Source organism: Apis dorsata, unplaced genomic scaffold (genome assembly GCF_000469605.1).
Source record: "Apis dorsata unplaced genomic scaffold, Apis dorsata 1.3 scaffold_169, whole genome shotgun sequence".
NCBI lineage: Eukaryota > Metazoa > Arthropoda > Insecta > Hymenoptera > Apidae > Apis > Apis dorsata.
The window spans coordinates 983,008-993,621 of NW_006263457.1; the positions used below are offsets into that span (position 1 = coordinate 983,008).

Below are 10,614 nucleotides of genomic sequence, written 5' to 3' on the forward strand. Positions count from 1 at the left end.
GATCAATTATTTCTGATAAATCCTTGTATGAAGATGACTTTAGATTTCTGGATTCGCGATTTCAGGTAAAAAATTATTCATTTTTCCTATTATCATTTTGAAATGGAAATAAATTTCTTTCAGCAACTTTCGATTGATCGATTTAAATACAATCATCGAGCATGAAGACAGTTGGGATTTGATGGAATTTAAAAAAATAATTGGTAAAGAAATCATGAAAAATAGAAATATATTAAAGGATGTTTGGTACGCTGGAATCCAGAATATATTTCTTGCGGTAAAATTTTAACAATTATTATTTTTAATTATATATTATTCTCATAAAATTTGTAATGGTTTATTTCTCAACAGAATAATAAGAAAAGTTTGATTCCCAGTCCATTGAAACGTATACGATTCAGAAAATTCTACGAATGCATTGCCAAAATAATGGAACAACAGCTTTTGACAATGTGTATATCTACCTTGAAAGATTTTATAAATTTTATTATTCATGGCCAGGTGAACTATTTAATGATAAAACGACATAAAACGAACTATACAATAATTATACATTATTTGCAGCCAATTAAATGTGAATTCAACATAAATATAGTTGTCAGTTCAAAACAGCTTATTTTTAGTCCAAATTTTGAAGATTTTAAGAACATTTTATGTAATATATTAAACGAAATATGCATAGGTGTTAGATTCTTCAAGAAATTAGAAACTGAGCTTTACGTGGATTGGTCTGGTGAAGAAGGTTTTTTAGAGGTATAAAATCTTTATTATTACATTCATTATTCAAATATTATATTAAAATTATTCTTTTCTATATATATATATAGCCATACATAGAGATGTCTATGATAGAAGAACAACAGAATAAGATCATTGATTTGATCGATCGAGAAAAATGCATTCCAGAAAAGTTATTGTTAAAATTACAAAAGTAAGGATCAATTTTTATTATTATTGATATATATCTGATTCATAATTTTTATATATATTATTAAATTTATTTTACAGATACGAATATTTGTACAGCGAGTATGAGTATAGTTTAATGGAAATATTTGTAAAAGACGAGATGAAACAATTAGATGAATATAACGAGCTTATAAAAAAGTATCATATTCTTATGTTAAATTTTCCCATGAGAATTCAAAAGACAGCATTTACGGGATTGTTTAAGGTATCTCGAAAAATTTTCATCGAGACGATTGTCGAGTATGTTAATAATATAAAAATTCTTCTCATTAACTCGTTGATCGAGAGATACCAAAATATCGCCAAGGAGTAAGTATCGAATTACAAGATTACAATTACAAAAAAAAAAAATAAAAAAAACAAAACGGCAAAAAAATTTTATTCATGGATTATTTATGGAGGATAAATAAAAAAAAAAAAAATAAAAATATCACAACGTCAATAAAATTTATTCATTGTATAATTAATGACGATAAATTAAATAAAATAAAATTAAATAAATAAATAAAATAACGATTTAGAGTTGCAGAACAATATCAAATGATATCTGACCGTGCTTTGAGCACGCCTAATAATACAGCCGAATTGGTAGTGCTTAAAAATTTTATTAAGATGATTTTAGAAGTCACTTTAAAAAATTTGGAAGACAAACTCCGCGAAATAATCGAACATATCCTGATATTGTCCAATTATCACTCTATTACGGATAACGAGATATATATCAACAACATTACGTTTCAGTGGTACCATAAGATACCTCATATTTTGGAAGAAAACGAATCCATCGTTGGATATAAGACGTTAGAATTTCAACAGGCATTAAGAGGTGTGCTAGATTTGAAGAGATTTGAAAAGAAACGGGAGAGAGATGCGTATAAATTGACGATTCTTTCTTCTTTTAATAGTTAGGTATATTAAGTTCGAAGAGGAATTGGAATCTTGCGCGAAACAAGTGGATGAGATCGAAAATTGGGGGGATATCGCGGAGGTTTACAAATATCAGAAAAAGGCACAAGTTTTGGAAAATCGTTTGATCGCTGCTATGGATAAGATCGATAAGTTTAACGAAGAGGAAGCTGCGTTCGGTTGGGAAATAACGCAATATCCGCGTCGCAAACAGATAGCTGATCAATTAAAACCCTACAAGCAACTCTTTGACGTGATTTGCGATTTTTTGACTAAGCACGATAAATGGTTATACTCGATGGTCGGTACATATTATCCCGAGGAAATTGATAACGATGTAGGAGTAGCATTCAGGTCGATATATTTTTAATATTACGATCTTTTATTATAGAAATGGGAATATTTCCCCTACTGATTTCACGCTTTAATGCAACAGATTGATCTACAAATTGGAGAGAAGTTTTCAAGAGCCAGCTTTGAGACAATTGGCGGCAGGTGTACGGGATAAAATAGAAGATTTCAGGGAACAAATGCCGATCATTTACACGCTCGGCAATCCGGCGTTGAAGGAACGTCATTGGGAACAAATTTCGGCGATCATAAATATTCCTATAAAAGTCGATGTCGATTTAACCTTGGCGAAGATCATCGACATGGGACTACTCTATCTCGTCAGTCAGTTCGAGAGCATCTCGGATAATGCCTCGAAGGAGGCCACGTTGGAGAAGGCTATGGATAAGATGGAGAAGGATTGGGCCGATTTATATTTCACCGTTAATCCTTTCAAGGACACTGGTACCTACGTCATCGCTGGTGTCGACGATATACAACTTCTTCTGGACGATCACATCGTTAGAACAGTTACCATAAAGAATTCGCCAAACATAAAACCGTTCGAAGAAAGAATACTGTGAGAAGATTAATCAACGGAGGAAATTGGGAATGACGACTGATATAAATATTTTATACGATCATTCGATGCGATAAAATCTTGTATGGATAATCCATGTATAAAATATTTTTATAACATCGGTTGTCATTCTCCTTATATTTGAAATCACTAGAATTTAACAAATCCGATCCGTGTTGTGAACCGTAGGAAATGGGAGTATAAGTTGCATTTGCTGCAAGATATTTTGGACCAATGGCTCCGTGTCCAAGCAATCTGGATGTACTTGGAGCCGATCTTTACATCCCCGGATATTCAACAACAGATGCCAGAGGAGGGGAGAAAATTCTCCGCTGTGGACAAAACTTGGCGCGACATTATGAAGACTGTTTACGCTGATTCTAGGGTTTTCGCGGTCATCGAGATCGATAAGATGTTAGAGCGGTTAAAGAAGAGTTACGGATTGTTAGAGGATATCCAAAAGGGTTTGAACGAATATCTGGAGAGGAAACGTCTCTTCTTCCCGAGATTCTTCTTCCTGTCCAACGACGAGTTGTTGGAAATTTTGTCCGAGACGAAGGATCCTACTCGGTAATGAAAATTCACTTTTATAACTTTTCGTCCCGAGGAAAAAAATATCGAACGAAATATTCGATGGAATATTCCCAAGTAAGAAAATCGCTCGAATTGCGTTATATCCTTTAGCGTGCAACCACACTTGAGAAAGTGTTTCGAGGGAATACATTCGTTGAGGTTCGACGAAGATCTCGAAGTGCTCGCTATGCGGTCAACGGAGGGTGAAGAAGTAGACCTGATAGAGGCGATATCCACACTGGCTACGAGAGGACAAGTAGAGAAATGGCTGATCGAGTTGGAAAGAATTATGAGACTGAGCGTAAGGAACGAAGTGTATCTAGCTATACAGGCGTATCCCACGAAAGAGAGGAGATTGTGGGTTTTGGATTGGCCGGGACAAACGATACTCTGCGTCGGTAAAACGTACTGGACTCTACGCATAGAGCAATCCATGTTGCTCGGTATAGAAGGTCTGAACAGATACTTGGAGCAGTGTCAGAGGGAATTGAACGAGATCATATTGCTGATCAGAGGCACATTGACGAAACAGAATCGCATCACTCTAGGTGTGGCTCTCAACATCAAATTTCTATTTTTCTTTTCCTTAATAAATTTCTTTTAAAAATTCTGACCGTATTAATACAACGTATAACACGATTATATTATAATTGCAGAAGCCTTGGTCACGTTGGACGTCCACGGGAAAGACACTCTCGCGGGATTGTGCAAAGAGAACGTGGTGAAGAACACAGACTTTAAATGGTTGTGCCACTTGCGCTATTATTGGCTGGTCACTATCGCTGATTTCACCAACCATTTTTTTCGCGATTATAAGATGATCAACGCGAGAATATATTTTTTTTTTCAGGAAGACAACATGTGGGCTTACATGATAAATTCAAAGCTACGTTACGGCTACGAATATCTCGGCAATTCGTCGAGATTAGTGATCACCCCTTTGACAGATCGATGCTATCGAACGTTGTTCGGTGCCCTGCACCTTCACCTGGGCGGTGCACCGGAGGGTCCGGCCGGAACCGGCAAAACGGAAACGACGAAGGATCTGGCGAAAGCAGTTGCCAAGCAATGCGTCGTTTTCAATTGTTCCGAGGGTTTGGATTATCTCGCCTTGGGAAAATTCTTCAAAGGATTGGCCTCTTGCGGCGCTTGGTCTTGCTTCGACGAATTCAATCGTATCGACTTGGAAGTTTTGTCGGTGGTCGCCCAACAAATCCTAACGATTCAACGGGCCATATTAAGCGGGGCGGAGAAAATCATTTTCGAGGGTACCGAGATCTTCTTAGACCCTACCTGCGCCATCTTCATCACCATGAATCCCGGTTACGCGGGTAGATCCGAGTTACCGGACAATTTGAAGGCGTTGTTCCGCCCTGTTACCATGATGGTGCCCGATTACGCGTTGATCGCCGAGAACACTCTCTACTCGTACGGATTCTACAACGGCAGGCCTTTGGCAGTTAAAATCGTCACAGCTTACAGGCTTTGCTCCGAGCAGTTGAGCAGCCAGCATCATTACGATTACGGTATGAGGGCGGTGAAGTCCGTGCTGATCGCTGCCGGCAACTTGAAGCTCAGATATCCCGAGGAATCGGAGGATATCCTGATGCTGAGAAGCATAATGGACGTGAATCTGCCGAAATTCTTGGTTCACGATCTACCGCTTTTCGAGGGTATCGCGTCCGACTTGTTCCCCGGTGTCATCCTCCCGCCTCCGGATTATACCCACTTGAACGCTTGCACGTTCGACGCATGCGCCGCTGCCAACATCCAATGCACCAGTTTCTTCCTGGAAAAGATACACCAGATATACGAGATGATGATAGTCAGGCACGGTTTCATGATCGTCGGCCTGCCTTTCGGCGGGAAAACCTCGGCTTACAGGATGCTCGCGGGCGCTCTCGGATTGTTGGAGGATCGTAAGCTGATGAACGAGCACCGGGTCGAGATAACGGTTATCAATCCGAAGGCGATCACGATGGGCCAATTATACGGCCAGTTCGACCCGGCCTCGCACGAATGGACCGACGGTGTCCTCGCTGTCAGTTACAGGGCTTTCGCCACTTCCACCAATCTGAATAGGAAATGGTTGGTGTTTGACGGCCCGGTCGACGCCCTCTGGATCGAGAATATGAACACCGTGTTGGACGACAATAAAAAGCTTTGCCTCACCTCCGGGGAAATTATCCAACTCGCGCCCACCACCAACTTAATTTTCGAGCCCATGGACTTGGAGGTAACCGAGTCGAAATTCTCCATTTCTTTTTTTTTTTTTATTCCAAGATGATGGTTTGGATGATTGTCGAGGATAATCGACAGGTCGCGTCACCTGCCACGGTGTCCAGATGCGGGATGATTTACATGGAGCCGGTCAGTTTAGGTTGGATGCCAATCTTGATTTCTTGGCTGAACACTTTACCACCCTCCTTCACCGATCACCTTAAAAATCATTTGCACGAAATGTATTCGAGATTTTGCCCGTGCCTTTTGCAATTAGTTCACGTGTGCAAGGTTAGAGACGAATTTTCAGATTCGTCGTTGTCGTATCATACTTTCCTCATACTTTCTTCTTCAGGAGATAATAACGATGCCCGATGCCAATCTGGTTAAATCAACAACTTACCTGTTCGATTGTTTCGTCGACGATTACTACGACGAGAAGTATTGCCACATGATGACAGATCTAGATATGAGGGCACAAGTGGAGGTAAATATTCCTACATACATATATATATCTCTTCCTTCTTATAAATCGAAACGAAAATTGATTGCCCCTTTTTCTTCAGGGTTGCTTCTTCTTCTCCTGCATCTGGGCGATGGGCGGCACTATAACGACGGACTATCGCGAGTGGTTCAGCGATCTCTTTAGAGCGCTAACGGATCGAGAGTTTCCGAGCGACGTCAAAAAACGTTTCAATATCGCGGAGATCATCAATCCGTCGAAACCGTACGTGGTCAACTTGCCGATGACGGGTTTGGTGTACGATTACAAGTTCGTCAAAGAGGGTAGGGGGAAGTGGAGGCCGTGGACGGACGATCTCCAAGACACCCCCCCGATATCTAAAGACATACCGGTCAACCAGATAATCGTCCCGACGATCGAGACCGTTCGTTACTTCCATTTGTTTCGACTGTTGATCCGCCATCAAAAACCTCTGCTGTTGGTTGGCCCGACCGGCACCGGCAAATCCTCCTACATAATGGAATTTCTGTTGAAGAAGAACGACCCGGACACGTACAAACCTCTTTTCGTCATATTCTCCGCTCAAACAACCGCCAACCAGACCCAGGACATCATCATGAACAAATTGGATAGGCGAAAGAAGGGGTTGTACGGAGCCCCGCCGGGGAAGTATTGGATAGTTTTCGTGGACGACGTCTCGATGCCGCAGAAAGAGGAATTCGGTTCTCAGCCGCCTATAGAATTGTTGAGGCAATGGCTGGATCACTGGACGTGGTACGATCTAAAGGAGATATCGCCCATACACTTGGTGGACGTACAGCTGGTTTGCGCGATGGGGCCGCCGGCAACTGGATTGGATTGCACGCCACGATTCAAAAGGCATTTCGTCACCCTGGGAATATCAGAGTTCTCCGACGACGTTCTCATCACCATTTTCACAACGATAATAAATTGGTACTTCGTCACAAGGGAGTTTCAAGACTTTTTCTTCCCCAGTATCGATTACTTCGTCAGCGGCACGCTGGACGTTTTCAAAGAGTCAAGGTTACACCTTTTACCGACACCGGCCAAATGCCATTATTTGTTCAACTTGCGAGACTTCTCGAGGGTGATCCAAGGAGTGCTACTTTGCACCCCTGAAACCGTCCCCGATCCCGTACGTATGTAACAAAATCTCAAATTCGATACATTCGAGAATATATCGTTATATCGTAAGGATGTAAGAAAATGTATCTCTATGTAACGTCGATTAAGAATAAGTTAGGATGTAAACGATACATAAATGGTGTTCGATACGAACCTTTGAGTAACTTTTAAAAATTTATTATAATATTTCGTTGATCTTATATATAATATAACGATGCAACGTTTTCTTTAACCGATCTTCAACGTTTTCAAGACGAGTTTGAAACGACAATGGGTACACGAAGTGTTACGGGTTTACGGTGATCGATTGGTGGACGACAATGACATTAAATGGCTCGTCGAACAGATAAGGAAAACCATGAAGCTGTACATGGACGATGACTTGGATAACTTGTTCCAAGATTTAAGAACGAATAAGATGGTACGTTTTTTTTCTCTGTCCAAAATAATTAAATAATTAGCTCTTTCTCTTCCTCGAATTATATAGGTGACGTACATAGAACTTCGAAATTTGATTTACTGCGACTTCCACGATCCTTTCGCTGATAAAAAATTGTACGTCGAGGTGAAAGATTTGGATTTCCTTACCCTGGTTGCCGAGGAATATCTCGAGGAATATAATTCGATCTCTAGGACACCGATGAATCTCGTCCTGTTCAGGTTTCCATCTATCCATCTTCCATCCATCTCGTCGATTCAAAGGCGAGGAAATAATCGCTTTGCCGTATTCCAGATTCGCCATCGAACATCTGTCGAAGATCAGTCGTATAATGATGCAACCCCGGGGCCACGCGCTGTTGATCGGCGTGGGCGGTTCAGGGCGTCAATCGATGACGAAATTGGCGGCCCACATCTCGGATTACGAATTATTCCAAGTGGAGATATCCCAGGTGTACGGTATTTACGAGTGGCACGAGGACGTGAAGGATATCCTTAGGAAGAGCGCGTTCTCAGAGCTCCACACGGCTTTCCTCTTCATGGACACCCAGATCAAAGAGGAGATCTTCCTCGAGGATATAAGCAATATATTGAACTCGGGCGAGGTCCCGAACATATTCGCCGTGGACGAGCTGTCCGAGATATGCGAGAAGATGCGAGTGATCGATCGGCAGAGGGACAGAGCCGTGCAGACCGATGGAAGCCCCGTGGCTTTGTTCAATTTCTTCGTGCAAACTGTACGCGAACAGTTGCACATGATAGTGAGCATGTCGCCGATCGGCGAGAATTTCCGGGCCAGAATTCGAAAATTCCCCGCCCTGGTCAGTTGCTGCACGATCGACTGGATGCAAGCCTGGCCCGAGGACGCTCTGCTAGCCGTGGCAACCAAATTCCTCGACGAGATCGACCTCACCGAGAAGGAGAGGGCCGCGTGCATCGAGATGTGCCAATTCTTCCACACGTCCACCCAGAACTTGACCAAAGACTTTCTGAGAAAGGCGAGACGGTACAACTACGTAACCCCGACCTCGTACCTCGAGCTCATCAACACTTTCAAGGATTTGCTCGCGAAGAAGAGGAAGGAGGCTTTGGACGGTAAAAAGAGGTACGAGGCGGGGTTGGAAAGGTTGGACAGTACCCACAAGCAAGTGGAGAAGATGCAAGAGATTTTAATCGCGCTGCAACCGAAGCTTCTTATCGCAGCTAGGGACGTCGAAGCCATGCTTCTCGATGTTGAGAGGGAGAGCAACGAAGTGGCTGCCCTGGAGCTAATTGTGAAGAGCGACGAGGAGGCAGCCATGGTAAGGTGTTAACATCCCTGGATTTTTATTTAGAATGCTTATTCCCCCCCCCTCTCTTTAAAAGCCACACAAAAACCTTTCTCGCGTTTTCTAATTTTCTCCTTCCAAACTCGTTCCATCACCTCATCTATGGATCATTCCCAAAATTCGAAGACGTAAAAAAATTCCAGGAAGAACGAACGCGAAAGTGGCTGCTTTTCTTTCTCTCTTTCCTTCCTTCTTTTCCGTTATCTCGAGGTACAAGAAAAATAATCGAACCCGTAGGAAGTTGCGAGCGAGGCGGACGCCATACGCGCGGAATGCGACGCGGATCTGCAGCAAGTGATGCCTATATTAAACGCGGCGAACGCGGCCTTGCAAACCCTGACTCCTCAGGATATTCAAATAGTGAAATCCATGAAACGTCCCCCGGCCGGTGTTCGACTGGTGATGGAGGCGATTTGCATTCTAAAGGTAAGTTTAAAACTCGATCGAAGCGCGTCCAAATTTATAAATTTGCTGGCTAACTAAGAAAGAATGAAACGAAAAAGCCATCTCATCTCCCGCCAGGACGTGAAACCGGAAAAGGTTAAAACGCCCGAGGGGGACGTGGTGGAAGATTATTGGAAGCCGTCGCTTCGCATATTGACGGACATAAAGTTCCTCGATTCCCTGATCAACTTCGACAAGGACAACATACCCGAGAGAATCATGACGAAAATTCGCACCACGATATTAACGAATCCGAACTTCGACCCGGAAAGGATAAGGCAAGTGTCGACCGCTTGCGAGGGCCTGTGCAAATGGGTGTTCGCGTTGTCGGAGTACGACAAAGTGGCGAAGATAGTCGCGCCCAAGAGGAGAGCTCTGGCCATAGCGGAGGCCGACTACAAGGAGGCGATGGACCAATTGACGTTGAAGAGGGCTCAGCTTCAAGAGGTGAGGGACAGGTTGGCGAAGGTTGAGGAATTGTTGAAGATACGCAGGGCCGAGTATCAGGCGATGACGGACGAGGTGAACGTGTGCGAGGCGAGATTGAGAAGGGCGAGGGAGCTGATCGGCCGGCTGGGGGGGGAGTACACCAGATGGTCCGATACGGCCAAGCAATTGGGCGAGCGTTATTACACCCTGACCGGCGACATTCTGATCGGTTCCGGGATCGTGGCCTACCTAGGGGTGTTCACCACGCAGTTCAGGCAGCAACAAATCGAAAATTGGGTGCAGATTTGCACTGATTTGGAGGTGATCTGCACCAAGGATTACGAGCTCGCTCCTATACTGGGCGATTCCGTTCTGATACGATCCTGGATCATCTTCGGCCTGCCCACCGATCTATTCTCCATCGACAACGCGATAATCGTAACGAATTCTCGCCGCTGGCCGTTGATGATCGATCCCCAGAGCCAGGCCAACAAATGGGTGAAGAATATGGAGAAAGATAATAACATCCACGTGATCAGATTGACCCAGGAAGATTACATGAGAGTTTTGGAGAACGCTATCCAGTTTGGTCAGCCGGTCTTGTTGGAGAATATCGGCGAGGAGATCGATCCCGCTCTCGAACCGCTTTTGATGAAACAGACCTTTAAATCTGCTGGCGCGGAGTGTATCAAGGTCGGAGATTCTATTATCGAATACTCTCACAATTTTAGGTATTTCTTTTTCCTTTTCTTTTCGATTACATATATACATATATATATATATATATA

At 43.0% G+C, this 10,614-nt stretch overlaps 2 protein-coding genes across 2 annotated transcripts in view; both read left to right on the top strand.

Annotated features, from left to right (window-relative positions):
• Positions 1-416: 416 nt before the first annotated feature.
• LOC116185395 lies at positions 417-764 on the top strand. The gene has a single exon (XM_031509694.1). It carries the CDS (start codon positions 430-432, stop codon positions 757-759), a length of 330 nt encoding a protein of 109 aa, XP_031365554.1. The 5' UTR covers positions 417-429; the 3' UTR covers positions 760-764.
• A 216-nt stretch (positions 765-980) lies between these two features.
• LOC102679104 (dynein heavy chain 7, axonemal) overlaps positions 981-10,614 on the top strand; it is a 15,451-nt gene continuing 5,817 nt past the window's right edge. The window contains 16 exon segments of the mRNA XM_031509695.1: positions 981-1,278; positions 1,491-1,795; positions 1,875-2,229; positions 2,312-2,785; positions 2,975-3,355; positions 3,470-3,906; positions 4,015-4,130; positions 4,209-5,594; positions 5,678-5,869; positions 5,934-6,065; positions 6,145-7,197; positions 7,441-7,608; positions 7,675-7,910; positions 7,912-8,926; positions 9,191-9,379; positions 9,476-10,559. Coding sequence (XP_031365555.1) covers positions 1,046-1,278; positions 1,491-1,795; positions 1,875-2,229; positions 2,312-2,785; positions 2,975-3,355; positions 3,470-3,906; positions 4,015-4,130; positions 4,209-5,594; positions 5,678-5,869; positions 5,934-6,065; positions 6,145-7,197; positions 7,441-7,608; positions 7,675-7,910; positions 7,912-8,926; positions 9,191-9,379; positions 9,476-10,559 — 7,756 coding nt within the window. The 5' untranslated portion in view covers positions 981-1,045.